Source organism: Castor canadensis, chromosome 12, assembly GCF_047511655.1.
Source record: "Castor canadensis chromosome 12, mCasCan1.hap1v2, whole genome shotgun sequence".
Classification (NCBI taxonomy): Eukaryota; Metazoa; Chordata; class Mammalia; order Rodentia; family Castoridae; genus Castor; species Castor canadensis.
In genome coordinates this window covers 2,468,863-2,495,484 of record NC_133397.1, presented here as the reverse complement: position 1 = coordinate 2,495,484, position 26,622 = coordinate 2,468,863, and the positions used below count along the sequence as shown (strand labels likewise).

The 26,622-nt window shown below is 46.5% G+C and overlaps 1 protein-coding gene across 2 annotated transcripts in view; it reads right to left on the bottom strand.

Moving 5' to 3' along the window:
* The window catches only part of Trappc12 (trafficking protein particle complex subunit 12), a 103,299-nt gene that overhangs the window by 7,539 nt on the left and 69,138 nt on the right, over positions 1 to 26,622 (bottom strand). For both annotated transcript variants that reach the window (XM_074049087.1, XM_074049088.1), the window contains exons 7-9: positions 11,322 to 11,394; positions 8,305 to 8,378; positions 2,931 to 3,029 (exon numbers count right to left, since the gene is read on the bottom strand). In XM_074049087.1, the coding sequence (XP_073905188.1) occupies positions 2,931 to 3,029; positions 8,305 to 8,378; positions 11,322 to 11,394 (246 nt within the window). The remainder of the gene's footprint in view (positions 1 to 2,930; positions 3,030 to 8,304; positions 8,379 to 11,321; positions 11,395 to 26,622) is intronic.

Below are 26,622 nucleotides of genomic sequence, written 5' to 3'. Positions count from 1 at the left end.
TGTTTGTTCACAGAACAAATTTGAGTCTTTGTTTCTTAACAGTGGAGCATCCTTCAGAATTGAGTCGAGTCAAATCTTCTCACCATCTGCTGCAGTCTTAAGACAGTGGGTGGGGCCCATCTAATCCTGAAATGAAGTGAGCCCACCCAGCAGGAAGGGTCTGGGTTGGAGAGCAAGACTGATCGTGCCGGTAATTCTTCCTTAGTACTCGAGCGTCCAAGGGTTTTAAGGGCAACTCTGACCACACGAGCTCTGCCCTCTAGCCTGCTAAGAATGCAGCCCACATACTGGATCTGTGTAGAAACAGGGGCGAGACCCTGCAGCCCCCAAGCAAGGGTCAGGGCAAGACATGCAACAGAGCAGCAAACCGTGCACTTAGCTGTCCTGCCCAGGCTTGAGGCACTTTTACATGGATCACCACTTACTCTCCACAGTGATCCTCTGATACAGAGTCACTGTGCAAAGTGAGATACCTGCAGAGCCACTCTGCCCCCAGACACTGTCCCACTCCAAACCCTGGCTTCTGGGCCCTGGGCACTTTCCCCTTCCATGCCTGGGGAGGAGAGGAGGGAAAGTCTGCCTCTCATAGCCTTGAGGGCAGGGCAGGGCTTGCACAGGTGGAAGGAGAGAAAGGTGTCTATTAGGCATGAGAGCAGCACCTGTAGGGTGTTAACCATGCAGTGTTTCTGCTGGGCATACCTCTGGGAGGACAGAGGACAGGAGGAGAAGAACTGTGGCTGCAAAACATTGGTAAGGCCAAACTTTGGAGGGCCTCAGGTATAGTCTTGCCTGATAGGCCATGGGCCCAGCAGGCGCCCTGACAAGAGATGGCAGGAGCAGAGCTGAGCTCAGGAAGGGTAAAGACAGCTTTCAGGGGAAGGCCAAGCGCAGCAGAGGCACTGAGGACAACAGTGGTGTTACAAAGCTTAGCATTAAACGCCCATACTTGGCCCACCTCTTTAGCGCTCTGCTGAGCCACTGGAGAGGGTATGGAGGGCTGGTCCCCACGACTCAGGTGAGGACCCAGGATGTTTTCTGAACCCACGTGCGGGTCAGCTTCACCCAAAGGTACCATAGTGTGTGCTCCATGGCCATTGTTATGCTTGAGATCACCACAGCAATGGCCCCACACAAAGGTGTGGTCCTTGAGGATGAAGCCTGCCTGCATACTCCTTCCCTAGGTCTGGAATGTCCAGATGTGTGCTGACCCACCTGACCCAAAACCTTATTAGTGGCTGAACTTACACTTCCCGTATGGTACAGCCTCACTGAGGCTGCCTGGGCTACTCTGATGAGGCAGCCGTTGCCCCAGAGACACTGTCAACAGCAAGTGTTCTGATCTTGACATCTCGTAGAACACAAAACTCAAAGGTTTGTTCTTCTGCAATGGCAAAGACACTAGTAGGCAGTGCTGGATGAACAGTTCTTGAGAGGTAAAAACCTGAAGCCATCTGTTTGAACTTGGTGGACATCTAGTGGAAGCTGCCCCAGCAGCCTGCTTACCACAATCCCCACACTGATGGGTAAGAAAGACTTGGATCTAGTGGAGTGGCTCAAGTGGTAAGAGTGCCTGCCTAGCAAGTGTGAGGCCCCAAGCTCAAATCAAAACAAAAACAAAAACCAAAAAACAAATCACAACACATTAGCTTCTAAGAAAGGCTTGGAAGCTGAGCACAGATCAGGTGCCAATTTCCAGCATCACCTTCTCGATGAGGCAGACTCAGACTCCTGCAGGAAGCTCCTGAGGCTGTCTCAGGGCAGGGAGGGTTGGAGCAGATGTGGCTTTAATGTGACAGTAAGAGTGGTGGTGTGGCACATGGGGTACCTGCTAGACCCCAGCACACAGTGTTCTTTGTCACATGGACCTGACAAGTGTTATTAGGAGCAGCTGGTATGCAGGTAAGGAGGTGACGCTCACCACTTGGTGTCCAGCCCTGTCACTGGGCTCTTGAGAGCATGTTCCTTGGCATCTGTGCCATGTATCTGGGGAAGGTCACCCTGCAGCACTCTGGGACAGGCTGCATGGTCAAACAAGGCCATGCTAGTGGGTTTGTCCTCTAACCCTGGAGGAGGAGGTACCCTGTGTATGCACATGCATATATTCGTTGGGGTGTGTGTGTGTGTGTGTGTGTGTGTGTGTGTGTGAGGAGAGGTCACAGTTAACGAGCATGGCTCTGGGCTCACAGAGACTCTGTTTATATCCCTGCTCCCTGTCATCCATGCAGCCTCCTTGGGCCACTGAACCATAAACCGCAATTTGCTAATCTGTCACATAGGCCAGTAACACCAGAAGGTCAGGTAGCACAGCAAAGTGTCTGTGGGTGTCAAGTTTTCTCCTCCCACCTGGCCTACCCCTCCCTTTCTCTCCCAGCTCAGAAACCGTTAGGGGCCCAAGGGACAGAGGGCATTGAACCCACCTTCTGCCAGCCCATAGCTGAGGACTGCTGTCCTGGGACTGGCAGAAATGAGGATGGGGCCTTTCCTATCACCACACATCCCAGGAAAATGCAGTCTTGGCTTGCGGGGTGGGGGGTGGGGGGGTGGGCAACATAACTGAGGCTACTGCTGCAGGCTGCCAGGGAACACTTGAGTGCCATCCATGGAAAGACAGTTTCCAGCTGCTACAGTATCAGCCTGCTAGGTTGATATGTGGCCCTCCTGTTTCTGACCCAGTTGGACAGCTCTTGAAGGGCTCCCTCAGTGACCAGATGAGTCTGCAGACTTGCTCTAAGCAGCTAGCCTCCAGATCATGTTGAGGCCAGCAAGACTTAAGGCGGCCAATCCAGAGCTGCTGTGAAGATCTAACACTTTAAAGCCACACTAACTTGAACTGAAATATTCCTGCACCGTTCCCTGCATTTGTGAGGTTAAATCCTGAGTCATGGAATTCCCAAGTGCCACCCTGGCGTGGGCTGCCTATCGGCTGGTACCTGGAGGAGAATACGGCCGATGCCACTCAGCAGCTGCGGCTCCTGCTCTGGGTGGTACTTGATGACCTCGCGGTACGCATCCACGGCCAGCACGTAGTCCTGCAGGAGAGACCCGACAGTGTGCCGTAAGCTAGAGGCCACTCTTGGCCACACAGCAGCACAACAGTGCACAGAGCACAACAGTGCACAGTCTCCATCCTCAAAACACAGAAGCCAATTTTTTTGGTTTTTGGTGGTACCCAAGTTTGAACTCAGGGCCTTGCACTTGGTAGGCAGGTACTCTACTACTTGAGCCAAGTCCCCAGCATGTTTTTGCTTTAAGTTATTTTTTAGATCGAGTTTCATACTTTTTTTGCCTGGGGGCTGGCCTGCGCTGTGATCCTCCTACCTATGCCTCCCACATAGCTGGGATTGCATTGTGCCCCACCATGCCCAGCTTGCTAGTTGAGATGGGGGTCTTGTTAACTTTCCCCCCAGGCTGACCTTGAGTTGCAATCCTCCTGATCGCTTCCTGTTGAGTAGTTGGGGATTAGAGATGTGAGTTACCACATCAGGCCCTATAAGCCAACATTTTAAAGGTTCTATTAAACATTTCCTACTCTAGAAGCTGAGGTGAAATCTCTAAATTGAGACAAACAACCCACAAATGAACTCTGCTGAACAGTTAGCCTAAACCTCTGGCCAGCCTCTCTTCCACACAGAGCGAGCGGTGCACGGAAGCTCTTGCTGGGACACATGCAGGGAGCGCCTGTAGGAATGGTCCCTGGGCTTGGCGTCTGCACCTGCACATGTCCTTGAGTCTCCCATGCCTCATAGCTTCCTGCGCTGACCCTGCTTCCTGCACTGACCCTGCCTGCAGCCCCTCTTCAAGACAAGGCCTGGCCATCCTCCTAGTGTCCACCTCCCACTCCCCAGCCTATGTGAGTGGAGGATGCTTTTGACTGGCAATAAGCAGGTGTGAGTCCAGGTGTGAAGGTTGGTTTCAGAAGGGTGCTGCTTGTCACATGGGATAGAGGTTAGTTCCTCTCAGGCCCCCTAACAAACCCAGTGTCCTCTGTAGAGTGACTGTGACATCATAACCCAGTATCTGCTGAGCAAGCTGTGTGGCCGGCATGGTCCTGACCACTTCATTATATTATCCTGGTTACAGTGCATGGTCAGCAGTACATGGGCAACCGTGGTGCTTTCTCCTAACTTATTCATGGTGAAATCCCAGAAGTTACTTTTATTTCTGTGTTCTGCCTTTTCAATTTCCTCCAAACTGGGACTGCACTTCCTAGTTTGCTAATTGGGATGCTATAAAGAAAGACAGATGACAAGTAAAATTCCAGTTTGGCAGGAAAAACGAAGACACTGCAGTCTGGTACCTTCAAGTGCAGCTAATTAAAACTAATTTTATTCAAGGTCTGATGCTACAAGAAGCCAGACTGCACATGCTTTGGTTCCCTCTCTTGTGACGTTTTTGCTGCCTGTCACTGTGCCTGTGGCTTCTAGCTGTGTGTGCACATGCTAGTGTGTGTGCATGTGCTGAGAGGCACCATAGAGAAGGCTTTGTGACCAGCTCCTGTGCTGCTTCTGGCCTGCCTACATTAGGTCTGGGCCCCACTTCCACTTGGGTGCCATCTCTGGTTCTGCACAGGCTCCAAAGATAAAGCAGCTGGTCTCTACCTCTTTTGGGAGGGCTGTGGGGCCCCAGAGCACCTGTCTGACTGGGAATTGTCTGTTCTAATCCTAATACACCCATCACTTTTGGTGTCAAGTGTTGGAAATAGTCTGTGGGGGTCCATTTTCAAGGCAAGGCATTTAACTCTGGCAGCTTGCTTGTGTGTCAGCTTGCTGATGTTGGGGGAGGGCCAACTGAAAACTTAAACTGGGAGGGGTAAATCACGATAGAATGAGGAAATGGGTAAAAACCATATGTGCCAGAAAACACATATCACAGGGAGACCTTCCTGCCACAAAGGAGGCGATACCACTTAAAGCCCACTTTTGACCATTCCCAAGACAGTCATATTTTAAATAACCCAATAGGAAGTCTAGGTGACATCTGGAGAAGAATGTACACCCCATAGTACTCAGCCAATGAGGAAATGGAGGAGAGACTTGCACACCAGACAATATAATGCTTCCAGTGTCTGCTTGTCAGGCACCTGATCTTCCAAGATGGCCACTGAAGTCTCGCTTTCACTGTACTCCATGTGTCTGGGTCCGTTCTTTGCGTTTGGACAGGTGAGCGTATTTCTCACACAAGTAAACAAGAACAGACCTTGCATCTCATGCTAACCTTGACTGTCACTGGGGGCCAGTATTAGGTGCCCCACCTTGGCCTGCACTTCATTCCTGCTAAGACACTCACGCTAAGACTGCCACTGCGAGGTGGCAGGGTGGGAGCATGGACAGCCAGCAGTGGTTCAGGTGGTGAGCCCTGATGGGATGGCTTTCTGGCCAGCATCACTGCCTTAATGACCTTCTCTTTCAGTGCTGGAAGTTAGAGGCCAATGTTTCTGAAGACAGTCTGATACAACAAAGGACAGACTTTAAGAAACCAATGATCTTCAATAAGAAAAGTTATTTCACTGGTGGCCTTTACTGCTCTACCAGGATTATTTCTGGGTAGATCCACAGGCTCTGGAGCCATGTGAGAAGCTGGAATCCAGTCCAGCAGCAGAGAAGGGACTGTGGGGCACACTGTGGCAGCCAGTGACCACCCCAGCGAGGCTGGTGACAAAAGTGAGTGCCATCCCCCCAGGCATGACAGCAGCCAGCTATGCCAGAGGGGATGAATTGTGGCCGCTTTCAATGAGCCCATCATCAAATAAACCAGAAGAGGTTTAGGGCTGTGTCACAGGGCTTCTTTAAGATGATTATTCCTTAGTGAGGTTGCTCATTAACTCAAAGAAGAGGGGACACAGCCCCTTGAAAAGAACATGCTGACAGGAGCTCTTGGGAAAGTGTGAGCTCTGCTCTCCTGATCACAGACTTGGCTTTGGAAAGAGACACAGATGCCTACGTACAGGGATGACCTCCACTTTCCCAACAGCAGCTACAGCAGCCAAGTGGCTGCAAAAGCAGTTCACCGGCATCCTAGTACTAAGAGGCCTTACATGGCACTAACCAGCAAGGAGGAGGCAGCTCGTACTGTATGCTCCTTTCCCTGGGGAGAAGTCAAATTATTTGGTGGTGATGCTGGAGTGGAAGGTAGGGACACCTGAGGGTCGTGGACTTGGGGAGGTGCTGAGGGAGGCAGACTCAGGGAGCAGGTACATCCTTGTGGTACCTCAGGCTACCGCAGGTACCTCATGCCACCGTGAAGCCTGTGGAAGCAGCATTTACAAATGGGGTGTGTGGGGTTTCCAGGGCCTTGTCACACAGACAAGTGGGTCTCATAGTGTTGTTATGCAGATACTCAGGCCTGGAACTTATGACTGGGTTTCTCATCAATAATAAATTAACACATCACGGTAATAGAAATGTGATGCAAAATAACTAAATGGCTGATTAAATAACCCGTTGTTAGTCCATACACATAATGGAATAAGTAGGGGACTGCATCTTTAAGACCACCCACTGTTGCGATACCAGACATTCTCACTAGATGGCAACAGAACGCACGTGCTTGGAACAACCTTAATTGCAATGTTTTTCACTCTTTAACCAATGGAAATAAAAGATGAAACAAATTTCAAATTAACCTATATTCATAATAAAAGTATTTCTGAAATACAATAGTGTGTTCTGCACTGAGTCCCAACAATACAGGTAGAGGCCTTACATTTGGTGCCTGGTGTCACTACAGTACAACAAAAAAAGCATTTTTATTCCATAGTTCTCTACGAATGCATCTTAAAAATTCAGGTAGCCTCCCCACTGAGGAGTTCTGACCCCACAATTAATGAGTCAACAGTGGAGCAGATTTATAATTTCCTCTTCATTTCTTTGTATAACCATGTCTGGCAGTCAGAATTCAGGGAATTTTGGATGGCGCTGACAGAGCCTGAGGGTGGAGGCCTTACTGGATTGCTCAGGGTGCCAGGTGGGTTTTGGGATAGCCACAGCAGCACTGGGGGACTGGCCTGTGCTGGAGGGCCCAGCAGACAAGAGCAGCTCCTGGGCCTGGGAGAGTGCAACCAATTTGAGGGGCAGGCTCTGTGATGAAGGCAGAGAAGGACGAGGAACAATGTGGTCCTGTAGGCAATGGGCACTTTGGAATACCTCAGCCAGATGTGGTGAGGGAAGAAAACCCTCACAGAACTCCTAAAAACTACTCCCTTTATCTCATGTTCTGAAATGTGAGGAAGGAGCTGTGTGTCAGAGCCAGGCAGGATTTTAATTATTCCCAACTGTGTCAAGGTCACCTGCCACAGAGGACAAGTGTGACTTCTCCAATCTGCACCCCCATCACGCACCTGAGGAGCAGCAGAGGCAGGAGCACCTGTGGGCCCTGTGGCTACCCTACAGCAGAGGAGTGACACTCACTTTCCTGACTAGACTTAGCTGGCCACACCCACATCCAGCCACCTCCAGGCTGTGGAAGGCCCCATTACAGATGGGGCTGCCACGTCAGGCTAAACGGAGCCAGGAGCAATGTACCAGGTACACTGCCTGCTCTGCTGCTGCAGAGCTAGGAGATGACCTTGGGTGGGGGTGGAGCGATGAGCCATCTCAAATGGTCCAGAAGGTGTTGCTGGTGCTGCTCTGGGGAATCTGCTGCTAGCAGATTCCTGTGGCAGCTTCAGTGCCTGCAGTTGGCAGCAGGACACCCATGCCCAGGGTGGGAGGTGAGCCAGGCATGGGGTGGATTTGAAAAAAGAGAAGTTGAAAACCATGGGTACACAGGCTGCAGGCTGGCAGGGCCTGTGAGGAGCAAGAATAGCCTGGAAACTCGAGTGACTGATAGCTCAGCTGAGCACCTCAATCATCGATCATCGCCAGCTCCTCAGTGGGAGGCACTGGGTGAAGTCCTCAGAAGAGGACTAGGGGATGCCTGCCTTCTGATGTTCTAGATATTCATCATTAAATTAAGTCAGGATGAGAAAACCCCACCTCATTACGGCAGGGAGGACAAAGGACACCTTTCTTGGATGGAAGTCAGAGGAAAACAAAGGACGAATAAGGGATTTTAATTGCATCACTTGGATCCAATTTAACTTGATAACACAAACTCTGCTCTCTGGGGAAATTTCCTTCAGCAGAAATGGCAGTAAATTTGCCCCCAAGGGTCACTGAGCTCTACTGGGCATCCCAGGCCTTCGTTGAACTCTGTCCAGGCCACTGCCCACCTCCTCCAGGTGTGGGATGCACAACACTTCCTTGCGTCTTCCCGCCAACACCCTGTTCCAAAGCACAGGGCATGCTGTGCTCACTGCCCACATACCTTCATCAACAGCAGGCAGTTTGCCATGGAGTACAGCACCCGGCCCAGACGTGACCTCCACAGCTGAACAGAGGCTGTGGGAGAAAGCAGCTTGTGAGTGTGCAAATAAACCACTCTTCTACAAGGCCTGGCTATGTTGACTGAAAAGGTCCCTCTGTTAACACTGCTGGGTTTCAGCCCAAAATGTTTAATGTGCTGTGGGCTGTCCTGGACACAGAAAACAGCGCTGTCTCACGGTTCTGGGAAGAGACCATCTGCACAGATGATGCAGCCCAAATATAGGAGGGTTAGTGCTCAGCCTCTCCTCAGACAACAGATCAAACACTCCACTCAGGAGCCCATTTCCAAGCCACAGCCCTAAGAAAATGAGCAAGTGTGACGTGAGCAATGCACATTTGCTTGCAGCTGTGCCCTGTTGGGAAGGCCCCCTGCCCAGGCTGGCTGGGTACTTGCGGAGCTGGCCTGTGGGAGGCAGTCGTGGAACCTACCCATGTCCAGTGACAAGGCCTCTCCTGCCTCCTGGACCCAGAACTAGAGGAGAAGTTGGTTCTCCACAAGGCTACCCTTGGGTGTCAACACATGGCTGGCTGTTTTACTTCCTGTGACTGGGGAAAGTGGTTGTCATCTTCCTGAGGCTTTCTCAGTTCTTTAATCTTTCAAGTGGAAGCAACAATTTCTGCTTATTGTCCTATTATCAGGACTTAGTGATAATAAACACTGGTATGGGTACGAAAGTGCCACTTGAAAGGGTAAAAGCACTTTCCATGTAGGCCAGACAAGGCACCACCTGTAGTGCTTCTGTGTAGCAGCTGCCTGTGGTTGGCTCCAGAAGGAACTGCAAACTCCTATTTTCCTGCGTTGATGCCATTCCTTCAAGGTTCATCTCTTCTATGGTTTTCAATCTGGATTATGGACTCCCTGGGGTCTGGCAGCAGCCTGGGTGAGGGGAGGGCTGTCTAATGCTCTATTTACACATGGAGACCATAAGGAGTGAGATGACTTCAAAGTATGTGGTAACTGGGCCGAAGCTCAGAGAGGGAGGGATGAGCCACTGGCCCTGGTTGGTGCTCCTCATCCTGGGCTGTCTATCCCACTTGTGACTCAGACACAGGGAAAAATGCTATTGCAAGGTGGGTGGATGGGAACAACAGCCCACTCTTGTCAGCCTGGGCACAAATTCCAGACCACTTCTAGGGATGGCTCAGGTTCTAAGAATGACTTGCTTGCACATGAAGCTGTCAGTGCTGTGGCCACCTGAAGTCACCTGGAATTCATGCTTATTCTTGGAGTTCTTCAGTCACACTTAACTGATAGCACTGCGAATTCTCTTTGCCTCCCAGCAATTAGAAGTACATTAGCTGGTTGTATCTCCCTTGTCAGTGTTTGTTGAGGAGAAGGCATTCTGAGCAGCACCATTTGCTTGAGTGTGACATGGAGGACCTTTGCGGTCTCCTCTCCAGCTCCAGATCTGTACAAATCTGTTTCTGCTGTGACTCAGATCTCTGGGGCTGCTGTTGGGTACCTAGTAATGATGTGCTCCTTCCCATAAGCCAGGATCCCAATGGCAATAAGACAACCAGAGGGGGAACACATGGGAGAATAGGGGGTCTCTCCTCCATACAGTGCTCACAGCCTGCAATCGAAGCACTGAAAGGAGAGCACTCGCATGCACACATAAATACACCACATCACACATACACAACATCCATCCATAGAAACACACCTCACACATCACACACACCACTCACCAGAGACCTACTCTTCAATCATCACCCACACTACACAACCTTCCCACCTCCCACATAGAGTCTCTCAAATGACACACCTAAGGCACAAATGGGAGCCAGGATGCTAGACCCTGGAAGGCACCCCCATATCCTCGCCAACCCTCTCACTGTCCTGGCCACCTGACTGGTGTCCTATCTCAGATTCTCTCCTTCTGCTTTTCACCAGAGTCCCTACTGCCAGTAGAGTGCACACCTAGTGGCAGGCCTGAGATGAGAGGGGTTTACTGAGATGGACAGGCACAGAGCAGAGGACTGGAGGTGGGGGAGTAACCCGAGTAAGGAGAAGGTGAGGAGGGGCCACTAGGCACAGACACCAGACTCAGGTTTGAAGCATGGTTGGAATCTGGCTCCTTGCTAACGTACTCAGAATGCTGCAGCCACAATGACTGCGGTGGTGTGAATGCATCCCTCGAAACTTCATGTGTTGGCGACTTAATTCCTAAAGTTATATGCTGATGGCACTTGGAGGTGGGGCCTCTGGAGGTCACTGGGATTACACGAGATTCTGATGTGGGGATCTGTGGCTTTATAAGAGGAAGAGAGGCTGGAGGTAGGAATCACCACATGATTCCCTCTACCCAGTATGAAGGTGGCAAGAAGGCTTCCCCAGATGCCAGTGCCATGCTCTGGGACTTGCCAGAAGTATGAGCCAGTTAAGCCCTATTCTTCATAAGTTACTCATCTCAGGCATTTTGCGACAGCAGCAGCAAACAGACTGAGACAATAATCTTCTCAAGATGCAAATCTGCTTCCGCAGCCCACCCCAAGTACCCCAGGAAGTTTCTACTGCTCCAAAACAGAACAGCAAGGTTGGCCAATGAGGGTGTACACTTGTGGCAGCCTTTCTTCCCCCTCCTGCCCTACCCTCGTACACCTGTGTCCCATTGTGTTCCCTCCTGACACAGGCCACAGGCCACAGAGCTGGCTGGGTAAGTTGTTCTTCCCACATGGAAGGCCTCCCATGCATCCCTGGTCAGAACCTTCTCTTGTACTTGTGACCACTGGGGTAAGGTGCATCTTCCCTGTAAGGAGGCTAAGGTCTAAATCTGTACACCTGTAGCACAGCCACAGTGCTTGGCTTTCCCAGGAAAGGGATGAGTGAGAGAATGGGTGAGTGGACAAACACACTGTTGAACAAGGACAGAGAGAAGGGGAGAGAGAACAAAGCTTGTGGGGACCAGCCTTGGTGGCTTCCGACAGCTGTTCAATTAAGAGAGGGAGATCACTCACCTTGCCTGCTCTCTTGCGTGACGTTGCTCATGCCTCCGTCTTCAGCTAAGCCTTGCTCTAAGTTGGCCAGGATCTGCAGTCATTTCAAAGAACAACAAAACCAAAAGTGGATTTGCACCTAGACTTCTGTCATAAAATATTATAGGTACAGCAAATTTCTCTGGAATCAAACCAATCTGTTAAGGAAAGTTCACATGCACACTGCTCAGGCTGTGACAACTATCACTCAAGAGGGGCAGTGAGTGGCCGGGCCCTGGTCTCCAGCGGCAGGTGGAATTTGGTTGTGTGATGCTTGTAAAGCATTCCCAGACATCACACATGGGGACATTCAGGTTTTCTTTTAAAAATCATCAAGTTTGCTACACATAAGAGCAATTACTAGCTTCCGTAGAAATATCAGTTTCACCCTCCAGGGCACTCGAGAGATTGTGGCCTTTTTTAATGTACCAAATAAATTTTGTGCAGCTGTCAGTCTGCATAGTTTTTATTGTTTGGTTAGTAACCTTTGGTTGCTTCTTCTGGGTTTTGGTTTTCTCTGGAAGAAAAGCTGCTGTGGCCACTATGAGAATTTATTTTTGAAGGGCAGAATGAAGAGAAAGGATCTTAGCAGTAACCACTATTTGCTAGGGAGAAATGGAGAAATGGTAAGTGAAAAGGCTCACGAGCAGTCCTGATTACTGATTCAGACCACGGGATTCCCTCATTAGAGCCCCTCGCTGGCTAACATTCTCCAGGGGCTATCCTCCAGGAGGCAGGGTATGCAGTGGACCAGGACACTAACGGGCGTCCACTCCCTCACTCATTTCTGTAGTGACGAGGATGGCAGTGGGCACCCTCCTTTGCCTTGAGGTCATTTTTTTAATACAAACCAGAGAACAATTTGCTGTGAATCTCGCCTCAGAGGACACACTGTGACCTTGGAGAGAGTCTAGCTGGTTCAAGCTAGACTTCAAACCAGGCCAAATGACATTTTCCAGCTAATCTGTCTTCTGATAAGTAAGATGAAACCAGAAATGGACAGGGAAGAAACACTTGGTGTGCCATTGAATTTTCCCAGCCTGGAGCAGAGGGAGTCCAGGAAGGGAAGAGGCAAGGGACAGGAGAGGAAGGAGTGGGGTCTAGTGGGGCCTTGACCGCAGCAAAGGCTGGCTACTCTGGGAGTTCAGCAAGATCAGTGAACTGGAACAAAGATCAGGAAGGCAGGCCTCTGCACCAGAGTATTTTTACCTGAGTAAAAATACTCAGGCAGGAAAGCTGTCCCCAGGGCTGTGGGGATGTGCACAGGATGAGGTCCAGATCTGCACTTCTCTCTAGCCCAACATGCATGTGGTCATCTCCTCACTGCAGACTGTACCTGGAGCTCTGTGCCAAGTGCCCAGGCTTTTCTTGGGGGGGGGGAAGAACCACACCCAGGAATCCTAGCTAGCTCTGCCTGAACCAATTAGGAGGGGATGATGCTGCCTGAGGCCCCAGATTCTGGGGGAGGAGTGGAGAGCATCAGAGGAACAGCAGAAGAGAAATCCTGGGAAGAAAGGTGTTTCCCGTGGCAGGATGCCAAGCGCACACAGGACAGAAGCTCCGCCTGCAGTGAGGGTGGCAAAGGCAGAGCATGGAGGCTGCCTGCTTTGCACCTTTCTTAGGTTCAGATTGGTCCCTCCCCTCTGTGAAGTCATTTTTATCTCTAAATGGTCTATACAGTGAGTGGGCTGCAGCAGCCCACTACAAGGAGGCTTCTCATGGGCTGGTGAGGGGTTTGGAGAAGGCATTGTGGTATCTGTAGGGACTTGTGCCACTGAAATGCTTGAGCATCACTGGGAGGGGCAGTGCCCATGGCTCGTCACAGATATGAGAGGGAGCATGTTAAATGCGTGTTTCTGACCCTCAGCAGCTACTTTTCATTTTTAGGGCACATTATGGAATGATGTCAGTTGGTGGGTCCCACCTGACCCCTTGAGCGGCTATACAGAAACACTCAATCACAGTGAAGAGCTTTTACCACTGCCTCATAGAGACAGCTGCCTGCATTATAAAGCAACAGTGCACTGATTTACAAATGGTTACCTCCACAAAGGAGAGTGACAGATGCATTCTCAACCCAAAGCTTAATTAAGGAAATACAAACATTGCAAGAACAGTCTGAACCTCCTTAGTTTATGGCTGTGGTATGGTTGCATCTTCCCCCACTCCTCTGGCCCAGGATTCAAGGACCAGAGTCTAAGTATGAGCCAGACCTGCTCAGCAGGTGTGACACACCAGGCCCAGATCATTCTAGAATGTGCGCTGAAGGCAGAGGGGTACTATTTAGCTTGGATGGCAGAATGACATTGCCTTGCTCCAGGTAAATAGGAAGATGGTTGACATTTCTACTTTATTTAGTATGAGATGAAGTTCCAAAGCCCAAAAGCGTTCCTTTCAGCTCCACCAAATTTAAATGACAAGGGAATTACATCCCAAGTGAGTGTGACACTCACATGCCCATGTCTGTTTGGGTGATGAGGCTTGGCCTGCAGTTGTGCAGACCTGTCTGTGCCTTCATGGTGCCCTCTGTTCCCTGGTGTTGCACCTCTCGCCACCTCCACCTTCCTGCACCCACATGACCCAAATGATGCACGAAGCTGCTCAGGTATGGACTGACCTCTGCCAGGGAGGCAGCGGGCTGGTTCCTAACCCAGCACACGGCTTTCTTAGTGGGAGGAGACAGAGGCCACACATTCTGGTAAGTACTCTGTAGGGGTGGGTTTATTTTGCAATTTCAAAAAAGTGTGATTTTTTAAAAGCGCTCAGTATATGGCTCAGGCTGGTCTTGAACTGTACGATTAAGTAATCTTCCTGTCTCAGCTGCTCAAGTGGCTGAAACCTCGGCATATGCCACCATGCCCGGCCAAAAACCTTTTTTTTGTTTCTTTTGGTGGTACTGGAGATTGATTTCAGGGCCTCACACTTGCTAGGCAGGTGCTCCATCACTTGAGCTCTACAACCACCAGCATTTTCTGTGTTAGTTATTTTTTGAGACAGGAATGTGCTCATCCTGCATGTGCTTCTCTGTGTAGCTGGGATGACAGGTGTGTACCACTGTCTCCAGCTGCTGGTCGAGCTTGTTGCCTGGGCTGGCCCTGAACCATGGTCCTTCCAACCCCTGACTCCTGAGTAGCTGGGACTAAGGACTTGAGTCACCATGCCCAGCTCAGACAGCTTCTCAAGACAGCATCCTCAGAAAAGCAAGTGGTTCTAAGGGCCTCGAAGGCCCGAGGAGGCCTCGGACATTGCTGTGTTGGTGTGATAGGAAGCTGTGGGCAAACCCAGGTGATGGGCTTTGCAGGGCACTCCTCAGGGGCAGTGTACAGAAAGGATGTGTGCAGCAGAGTCATTCTTGCCTGGGCAAGGTGGGTCAGGAGCTCTGTGCAGCTTTCTGCAGCACATGGCTGGTGTGGGCAGGCTCAGCCAGGGAACTGGCTACAGATGCAGCCCTAGATACAAAATCAACTTACAAAAATCAGTAGCATTTCTACACACCAACAATGAACAAACTGAGAAAGAATGTAAGAAAACAATTCCATTTACAAAAGCCTCAAAAAAAAAATCAAATACTTAGGAGTAAACTTAACAAAGGATGTGAATGACCTCTACAAGGAGAACTACAAATCTCTGAAGAAAGAGACTGAGGAAGACTACAGAAGGTGGAGAGCTCTCCCACCCTCATGGATTGGTAGAATCAACATAGTAAAAATGGCTATACTACCAAAAGTAATCTACATGTTTAATGCAATTCCCATCAAAATCCCAACGACATTCATCACAGAGATTGAAAAGTCTACCCTAAAGTTCATTTGGAAACACAAGAGACTGCGAACAGCAAAAAGAGCAATGCTGGAGGTGTTACAATACCTGACTTCAAACTGTATTACAGAGTAATAGCAATAAAAACAGCATGGTACTGGCACAAAAAACAGATATGAAGACCAGTGGAACAGAATAGAGGACCTGGATATGAATCCACACAGCTATGTACATCCTTATTTTTGACAAAGGCGCCAAAAACATATGACGGAGAATAGACAGCCTCTTCAACAAATGTTGCTGGGAAAAGTGGTTATCTGCTTGCAAAAAACTGAAACTAGATCCATGTTTATCACCCTGTACCATTATCAACTCAAAATGGATCAAGGACCTTAATATCAGACCCGAAACTCTGAAGTTAGTTCAGGAAAGAGCAGGGAATACTCTGGAAGCAACAGGTATAGGCAAAGACTTCCTCAGTAGAACTCCAGCAGCCCAGCAACTAAGAGAAAGGATGGACAAATGGGACTACGTGAAATTAAAAAGTTTTTGCACAACAAAAAAAAAATGGTGCCTAAACTGAAGACTCCACCCACAGAGTGGGAGAAGACATTCGCTGGCTATACATCAGACAAAGGACTGATAAACAGAATATACAGGGAGCTCAAAAAACTAAACTCTCCCAAAATCAATGAACCAATAAAGTGGGAAACTGAACTAAACAGAACCTTTTCAAAGGAAGAAGTCCAAATGGTAAAAAAAATCAAAACAAAACAAAACAAAAACACATGAAAAAATGCTCACCATCTCTGGACATAAAGGAAATGCAAATCAAAACCACACTAAGATTCCACCTCACCCCTGTTAGAATAGCCATCATTAGCAACACCACCAACAACAAATGTTGGAGAGAATGTGGGGAAAAAGGAACCCTCATACACTGTTGGTAGGAATGTAAGCTAGTACACCCACTTTGGAAAATAATATGGAGGTTTCTTACAAAACTGAACAAAGATCTGCCATATGATCCAGCAATCCCACTCCTAGGGATATACCCAAAGGAATGCAACTCAGGTTACTCCAGAGGCACCTGCATACCCATGTTTATTGCAGCGCTATTCACAATAGCCAAGTTATGGAAACAGCCAAGATGCCCCACTGCTGACAAATTGATTAAGAAAATGTGGTATTTATATGCAATGGAATTTTACTTAGCCACAAAGAAAAATGAAATTTTGTCATTTGCAAGTAAATGATGGAACTGGAGAACATAATCTTAAGCAGTTAGCCAGGCTCAGAAGGCCAAAAATTGTATGTTCTCCTTCATATGTGGATTATAGACCTAAAACAATTGCAGTAATTTTATTGGACATGAGTCACGTGCTAAGGGGAGAACACAAGTACAGGAGGAAAAGAGAAAGGGAAGGAAATCTAAAACTTGAATGTGGTTGATGTGCCCGCTATAGAGGAGCTAATAAAGTAATCTTAAACTGGCAGAGGCCACTATAGGAAGGTGACCAGGAAGTAGTGAAGAGGTCTGGTAGAGATGAATCAATGTGGGTTGTAATACACATGTGCATAGAAGCAATGCTAGGAATCTCTCTGTATAGCTATCTTTATCTCAAGCTAGCAAAAATGCTATGTCTTTCTTATTATGTTTTCTCTTCAACAAAACTGGAGAAGAAGAGGGCAAAAGAAAATCTGCCTGGAAGCAAGGGGGCTTGGGGGATAGGAGGGAGAAATGGCCCAAACAATGTATGCACATATGAATAAATGAATAAACAATTAAAAAAAAACCAGATGGAGCCCTAGGTCAATCTTTAAGCACAGACAGTATTCATCCTGCCCCTTTGGCATAAATTTCACACTGATGTAGGCAGAGAAGAGGCACATCTGTACCAGAAGATATTAGTTCAAGTTCGGGATAACTTTAAGCGTATCTTGTCTGAACTCCTATTTCTTTAGCTGTGTATCCTAACACATTTTTCACATGCTTGAATTACAAAATTATGGCGTTCCAATGAGAATGTACTTGTAGTATTTTATAAACCTAAGAAAAGTGCTGAGTGAAGATTAATTACAAGTAGGAGAAACAACAAGAAATTAAAAAAAAAAAAAAAACAACAAACCCTACTGCCCCAGACTTTCACTGTAGTTTCTCTTCCACCTGCATCCTTGGAATAAATTGTAAAAGGCTTGGATATATGTGATTTGGGAGCAATGAAGTTAATACTACACTGACTGTTAAATATTAAGTGGGTCCCCGAAACTCCTGGGAGCTTTCTCAGCACTGCTGTTGGGCTAGCCATGGAGGAGGGTGAGAGCTGTGACTTATGCTGAGGTTGGTGAGGAGCAGCATCTCTGGACACCTGGCCTGAGGCTTCTTGGAGCCCATGAGCAAGCACCAGAGAGCTGACTGAAAGTCAGTGCTCACCAACTGCCAGGAAGGTGGAATAGAGGGCAGGGGTTTTTTCCTAAAGGATAAGAGCTACTCATTAAGTACCAAGACCCCAAATGACTAGCCAAGATGTGTGGCTTAAAATACAGGTACACATTCTTTAACACTTTTTTCCAAAGGTGAAACCTCCTTCCCATCTCTGTGCATATGGGATGGACTCTGTGACTCTATTATAACAAACAAAATGAGGCAGAGGTGGCATGGGGACCCCCAGAACAGGTCACGTTGTGAGGACACTCAGGCAGCCCCATGGAAAGGTCATAAGGCAAGGAACAGGGCTTCCTATCAAGTAGCAACAGCTGGCAGGTGAGAGGGAGCCATCACCTAGCCCTCAGAGATGTAGTCCCAGTCACCATCTTGTCTGTAGTCTTAGAGGCCCTGACCCATACCCACTATGCTCCCACAGATATGGTGAGGGCAGAAATCACTGCTAGAAACGTTACAGATCAGGAGGAAATGGAGTGACAGATTCCAAATTATGAAAGAAAATAACACTCAACCAAGAATACTACAACCAGTGAAGCTGTGCCCAGAAATGACAAGCAGAAACTGACAGAATTCATACTACCAGACTGGCCTTCCAGAAGATGCTTAAGGGACTCCTACATCCAGGACTGAAAGATAATTGCTATTTGCCAGGCACTGGTGGCTTATGCCTATAATCATAGCTACTTGGGAGGCAAAGAACAGGAAGATCATGGTTTGAGGCCAGACCAGGCAAATAGTTCTCAAGACCCTATCTCAAAAATATTCAACACAAAAAAGGACCAGTGGAGTGGCTCAAGTTGTAGAGCACCTGCCTAGCAAGTGTGAGGCCCTAAGTTCAAACCCTAGTACTGACCCCCAAAAGATAACTGCTATCGTGACAACATGTCAAAGTATAACCCCCCTCCCGATAAAGTAGACACATAAAAGAGACAGAATAGAATAAGATCATATCGAAACACCCAACCATTAAACTACAAAGGCAAATGATGAGAAGTAGAGCAAATGAAATTCAACACTAATAGAAGAAACCTAACAAAATGAGGAGTGCTTACGTATCAATAATAAAATGAATGTCATTGAACTTAAATCCCCCTTTAAAAGATAAAGACTCACTAAATGGATGAAAAAAAAGAAAGAAAACAAGGTGCTACCTACGAGAAAGTCACTTTACTGGGAAAGACCACTGGGTGAAAGTGAAAGACTAGAAGCAGACTGTTACGGTTTGAAATGCCCCTCACAGGTGTGTGGCCCATAGCTGGTGGTGCTATTCTAGAAGGTTCTGGAGACTTCAGGAGATGGGAGCTATCTGTAAGTAAGATAAATGCTTGAAGATAGATCTCTGGGGCCCTTGGGGGTGTCTTACTCCTGGCCCCTCCTGTCTTGCTCTCTGCTTCTTGTCCCCATGAGGTGAACATCTTCTTCTCCTCACACTCTGGCTGCCATGATCCGACTAAGTACATAAGGCCAAACAACCATGGACTAGAGTCTGTGAGTAAAACAAATCTTTTCTTCCTTAAGTTGCTTATGTCAGGTATCTTAGTCACTGCAATGAAAAAATAACGAACAAAAAGATATTTCATGTAAGCGTAAACAAGAGAGAGCTGGAGTAGCTATTACTACAGCAGACAAAAGAGACTTGGACTCCAACTGTAAAAAAGAGATAAAGACGGTTATTACATAAGGACTAAGGGGTCAATTCAACAAGGTATAACAACTGTAAATGTATGCAAATATAAATCAGGTGCCAAAGTACCTGATAGAGTTAAACATTATAGACCTAAAGGGAGAAATAGGATCCAATACCATAATGGTCGTGGATGTCAACACCACACTTTCACCAATGGACAGATCAACCAGACAGAAGAAAATCAACTGAGGTAAACCATATTATAGATCCAATGGAGTTAATAGATATTGACAGAACATTTCATGCAACAGTTGCAGAACACACATTCTTCTTATTAGCACATGGAACATTCTCTAGAACAGACCATAAATTAGACCACAAAATGACCCAAACATTGTATGCACATATGAATAAAAAACAAAAATCAGACCACAAAATAAGTCTCAACAAATTAAAAAAACTGAAATTATGTGTCTTCTCTAAACACAATGGAATAGAACTAGAAATTAATGACAAAAGAAACTCTAGAAATAATGCAAATTCATAAAAAACTTAACATACTACTGAAAGAACAATGAAGAAGTCAAAAGAGAAATTAAATTCTTGAAACAAATGAAAATGGAAACAAGCAAAAACTTATGGGATACAGTAAAAGCAGTACTAAGAAGGAAGTTTTATAGTAATAAATGCCTAAATAAAAAAATGAAAGATTTCAAATAAATGACCTAAGAATGTACTTCAAGGACCTGGAAAAGCAAGGGCAAACCCAAACCAAAATTAGTATTATGAAAGAAGTAACAATGATCCGAGCAGAAACAAATGAAGTAGAGACTATAAGAACAATACAAAAGATCAGTGGAATAGAGCTGCTTGACTGCAAAAGATACACAACTCTGACAAACCTTTAGCTAGACTAAGAAAAGAGAGAGAAGACTCAAATAAATTAAATGAGACATAAAAAAGGAGACTAATATCACAGAAAAGCAAGGGATTGTTAGAGCTGTTATGAACACCTATGTGCCAAGAAACTGGAAAACCTAGAAGAAATGGGTAAGTTTCTGAACACATATAACCTATCAAATTGAACAATGAGGACACAGAAACCCTAATAAATCAATAATAACTAATGAAACTGAATAAGCAATAAAAAAATCTTCCAACTAAGAAAACTACTAAATGGATTCACTGCTAAATTCTATCCAAGAATGCCTAATGCCAATTCTTCTTAAACTAATCCAAGGGACTAAAAGGAGGGAGCCATTCTATAAGGCCATCATTACCCTAATTCCAAAACAAAACAAGGACTCATCAGAAAAGAAAACTGTAGACCAACATTCCTGAAGAAAATAGATGAAAAAATTCTCAAGAAAAAATACTAGCAAATTGAACTCAACAGCACATCAGAAAGGCCATTCACTACAATCGAGCTGGATTTATATCAGAGATGAAAGGATCATTCAATATATGCAAATAAACACATGTAATACCTAACACCAACAAAATGAAGAAAAAAATCAATATGTGCAGAAAAAGCATTTGATAAAATTCAGCTTCCCTCATGATAAATATCTTGAATAGGCCAGGAGGTGTCATTCAGGCAGTACAGCACCTGCCTAGCAAGTACAAAGTCCTGAGTTCAAACCCCAGTATCACAAACCAAAACCAAAACCAAAACCAACCTACACAAATTAGGTTTGGAAGGATCATAACTCAACACAATCAATGTTATACATGACAAATACATAGTCAATCGCACTGAGAACATTGCCTCCAAGATCCAGAACAAGGCAAAAGTATCCACTCTCACCAGTCTTACTTAATATAGTTTTAGCTGGAGCAATAAGGCAAGAGGAAAAAATAAAAGGAGAGTCTGTTAACAGACTGATGCCGTATACCGAGAAACCTAAAGGCTCTATCAAAAAACTACTTAGAACTGAAAAATTCAGTAATGTTTCAGGATATAAAATCAACATACGAAAATTGGCAACATTTCAATAATGTTACAAATAATGAGACTGTTGAGGAAAAAATCATGAAATCCCACTTACAATAGCTACAAAAGAAAAATATATTTAGGAATAAATTTAACCCAATGAGTGAAAGACTTCCACAATGAAAATGTAAAAACAAAAAACTATGTTGGCTATTCTGATGGAGAACTGGGATACAAGGTGATAAATTGGGGGAACGTTAGTTTTCACCTCTCCTCCCAATCTTTTCCCTAGCCTTTTAACTATGGGATCCATCCTTTCTACTTGCTATCCTTTGTAAGGCCCCCTCTTCCCAGTTCATATGGATTGACTTACAGAAAAATAATGCCTATATCTGAGAAGAAAATGTTGATTTGGTCTCAGGAGGTTAAAATCCAAAGGCCTTTCAAGAAGGAAGAGATGGCCTCTGGAGAAAAATGTCAGCCCAGTCTCAGTGGCATTTTCTAGCCACTGTCACCCCCATGTCCTAAGATAGACATGTAAGACAGTCCCCTCTGACTCCTTCATGACTGGCCTTCAGTAAACTTTTTTCCTTCCATTAATTTCTGTTTTCCAGAACTCAGTAGAGCAGTGAGCAGCACAGACTTCAGATTTGGTAAACAGTATAAATATGATCCAGCAATCCTACTTCTGGGTATATAGCCAAAGAAATGAAATCAGCAAAGAGACACCTGCACACCCATGTTTTACTGCAGCAAGATCCACAACAACTAACATAAGGAATCAGCCTAGGTGCCCAACAACTGATGAATGGATAAATGAAATGTGGTCTATATACACAATGGATTACTGAAAAATAAGGAATGTGGCTCTGTCATCTGCAGCAGCACTCATAGAACTGGAGGACATTATGTTGAGTGAAGTAAGACAAATACTGCATGTTCTCTCTCACGTGGGGGAGTTAAAAAAACGTGGAGGGCACTATAAAAGAGTGATTCTTAGACGTAGGGAAGAGAGGCTGTATTTGATCAGTGCTTGCTATATGCATGTTTTCAAATATCACATTGAAACTCATTAGTATGTATACCATACATACTAATGTGTATGTTAATAAAAATAAGACAAAACTGTCCCTAAAATCATGATTATTTTTAAAAGAAAAAAAATCATTGTTTTGTTCTAAGTTCACAGAATTTTGGAATAATTTGTTATATGGCAATTGGTAATTTATACTCAGGTAAATCAAAGTTGCCTCCCACTTTAATTTAAGGCCTCCCAGGAGGACCAGTGTACCGAGGTCAGTGTACTGAAACACTTTGGAGGTTTAGTTTATAAATTCTGAAATGTCGCCTCACTGGGTGTCACCTCAATTGTGGTAAAGGCTGCTAGAAGCTGAGTGGAGGAGTGAGGAGAAAGCCAAGGATGGCACAGCATGGCGAGGGGCTGCAAGGGATGGCTCCGGGGGTCTGACAGAGGAGAGTTGCTGCAGCTCAGCCCCCAGGCCTGCACATGCCCTGGAATGGTTCCGGAATGAACAGGCTCCATTCCTACAACATAGACAACTTTCTTTTTTTTTTTCCCCGTGGACAACTTTCAATACCCACCCACAACAGGGACAAATTAGTCAAAACAACAACAAAAAACCTGGTTGTGTGTCTAAGGAGAAAACTATCTGCCTTGTACGAATATCCCAGCTGTGTGACTCCATATTAGCCAATACCACTGTGCCACAGCATTTTAAAAGGCAATTTGTAACAGAGTCATATTTAATTCTTGTTCTTAAGTACATTCAGTTCTCTGGGGATGGGGTCAGGGGAGCAGGAGTCCTAACTGGGCCACAAACCTCTTGGTTTGGGCCATGATCTGTGGGAGGCTGAGAAGGAGATTCTCTCCCCTGTGCCTGTCCATTTGGCAGCTGCCATGGGTTGCGGGATGGTGTGGGATGGGTTGTATTCATGAGGCACCAGGACCCAGATTGCTGGAGGCAGGCACTAACTGCCCGCCTCCACCCTTTTTAGTGCAGACTAAAGGGTAGGCCAGGTCTTCCCTGGGCCTGGATCTTTGGGAAGCTCAGGCCCTCCTGTTCCCACCTCCACCTCCTGGGAAGCTTTCCAAAAATGAAGAGGCTTTCTGAAGCTTCAAGGCACTTGAAGAATTATCAGACACCCCCAGTGTTCTAGCATTGTGCCAAATCACTGAAACATCACTGAGCCAACTCCTCAGCAGCCCAGGAGGATCCTGGAAAGCAGTGTTACTCATCACAAACAAGGAGATTGGCTGATCCAGGGTCAGCAGCTGGTCACACAGCTGGTGAGTGCCAGGGTCGGATCTGGACGTTTCCACTATGTCTTTGTGACTCTGAAGCGTGCATAAAACCTCTGGCTTCAGAATAGTGTCCTTTGAGGCCTTCACACCTTCAAAACTCTCTTCTTTCTACTAATCAGACCGAGAATATACAGTGCTGAGAAGGCAAATAATGCAGATTTTAAGGCCTGTTTAGTGTTCTGAGAGCCAACTTTCCTGTGGGCTATCATGAGAGCTATAGGGCTAGATCATCTGTTTCCTCTGAAGCCCTGGAGCCACATTTGGTGCATCAGCTTCTGTACTGGATTGGAGATGTCCAGTGGCTTTGCTGGGCATTCCCAAGTGCATGGCCTGTGATTTGCAATGGTGTGGTCTAGAGGCTTCTGAAGGTGTGAACTCCCAGGGTATAAGCTGAATCAGGGTATAAATTTTGCAAACCCTGAAGATGAGGGGTGTGCCACTCCTACACTGGGGATAAAGGCTTCTCTTCCTGTGCACTCTGAGCAAGAACAGCACCCCAGGAGTGTGAGACTTCCCGGCAGAGTACGGCCTTAATGGAGGAAGCTGTCCTCAGTCTATTTCTTCTCTCCACTTGTCAATCGTTTCCATTATCTCAGATTAAGCCACAATCAACTGGCTCTCTGCAGGTGTGCGGAAAAGTAAAGCACTGGAACCAGTGGGTCAGGTGAGGTGCAGGCTGCAGCTGGTTGTCATCGGTGTGCTTGTGGCAAGCCTGCCTGGGCAGCTGGCCAGTAAGAGGGCAACAATGGCGTTGTTGCTTAAATTTCTGACTGTGTGCCAATGAACAGCAAAACTGAGTATGTCCATCTGTCAGAAATCCCTTTTAGGAAGCAATTAGCCTTTTCTAGCGACAAAGCTCTCAGTCTTAGTCCAGAGAGAAGCAAACTGCACTGGTATGTTCAATACATTCCCTTCCTCATCCTCAGCCCCTTCCAGTTTCGGGTGAGGTCCTAAGGAAGTGCTTCTTTTCACCTGATGCTGCAGTCTAGCTCACCTGGGGCAGGTGGCAGCTGCAGAACAGCAGGGTGGGATGGAAATGAACTTAAAGACTATGCTGGGCATGTCCTCATTGGCAAGTGAACAAAATCTCAAGTTAAACTGTTATCACTATTTATGGATTATATCTGTTTATGCAAATGGCTCTTAGGAATGTGTTTATTTGGCTCTTTCCCAACTGGTCTGCAAAGCTCCCTTGAGACCCAGAGGTGGAGAAACCTGCATAGCTAGCAAGAGACACAGATAGCAGAGACAGAGAGGCAATCTGCTCTTCTGACTATGGCGGCCATTAACATCCAAGCCATGGAAGCATGACATTTACTATGTAAATCAATGTTTTATTATTCACTGGTGTGATTCCATTTAAACCAAACATATATGAGCTTTACCCAATGACTCGAAGACAATAGGTAAAGCCAACAGGTGAGCCCTTTGTAAAGATCATATAGTGCTCTGATAAAGCTGGGTGCCATGTAAAAGGCTCTTACTGCTCTGATCTAAGATGCGATGATGGACACACAGAGTTGAACCCACCCTTTGGGGAGCTCCATATCGGGAACTGCTCAGATTCTTCTGAGTAATAACCAGCCCATGGATGTGGAGAACCTAGAACTGGCTATATTTCCCTCTCCACTTCCATTACGAGAAGCCCAGACACCAAATTTGTTTTTGGTGCAACTTTTATTTCACCAATTGTACCACTGGATAAACTTTTTCTTTGTCTCATGGTCCTCATTTAATTTTTTCAATAGAAAAAGTCTTATAATAAAAATAATACATGTATTGCATAAGAGTAGGAAAGTAAAAATGGAACTAAAATGACTTTCAGTCATATCATCCATACCCCTCAGCACACACTGTTTGCCTCACTGAGACCATCTTGACACAGCTGGCTTTGAAGATCACTATGATCCCATGACATGTCCCTATGAGACAGCTGAGAGGAATGACCACATGGAAACCATGTCACTTTGAGAGGTTCAGGGGGAATGCAGTCCCTGAGCCTGGCGCTGCAGGTACATTTTTATCAGCTCTTCTGAATGGACATGGCCTACCAGTGAGCACAGCTGATGCTGCCCTTCTGTGGGGGGCAGAGATGCTGGTGGCAGGGAAGAAGACTCAAGAGGGCTTTGTCACGTCACATGGGGTATGCCAATGGTGATGGCAGCCAGCAGCTGGAAGAAGGGGCCTTAGACCCAGACCACTTGTTTCAAATACCCACTCCTAGGCAAGTCCAGTAACCTCCACATGCCTCAGTGTCCTCTTCTGTAAACTGGATAACTACACCCACTTTATGTGGTTGTTCTAAGGACTGAATGAGTCACTATCTGACAAATGCTTCTTAGGGTAAAGGTGGACTCCCACTGCATGCAGTGCAAGTGGTTATTAGCAGAAGCGGCCAGGTGGAGCCTGAGAAGAGCCAGCTCTGACCCATCTGCCTGCTGCTCCCCAGGGCGGCAGTGCCTCCTTTGAGCCTCACCAAAGGTCACACTGAAGGAGCACAAAGTTGAAGACAGGAGACATCAGAGGACAGCTGACTTGCCTCTTCCACCCTCAAGGTGATATGCAGGTGAATGAAAAAAATTATCTTTATACAGTTTAGAAAGCTATTGATTTAGAATTACTCAGTATCAAGTTAAACAGTTCTTATTTTATTTATTTCTTAATTGACTGTATTTGGAATTGAATTCAGAGGCTCCTGCTTGCTAGGCTACCACTTGAGCCATATTCCCAGCTCCTTGTTTGTATTTTAACTGTGGATTTTTGGTTTTTGCTTTTGGTTTATTGAGGCAGGGCTTAGCAAGTCCAGACCGGCCTTGAACTTGCAATCTTTTTCTCATGGCTCCTTCCAGGTTCAGGGTGGCCAGGTTCTTTCCTGAGTGCTGGTATTACAGGCATGCAGCCTTGGGCCCAGCTTTATGTGTTTAAAGATGCAAGAAGAGTTACTATATAAAAGTTAGTAACACGAATTCTCCATCAGCTGATCAAACTATAAGAAAGCAAACAGTTTTTCTTTTTATACATGTCTGTCTGTCTGTCTATCTATTTATCTATCTTATCTGGTTACTTTTTTTGGGACAGGGTTTCTCTATGTAGCCTATGTTGAGCTTGATTTTGTGATCCTCCTGCCTCAATCTCCTGGGATTACAAGTGTGTGTCACCACGCCTGGCTCCTTTATCTTTTAAGTTATAGCATGA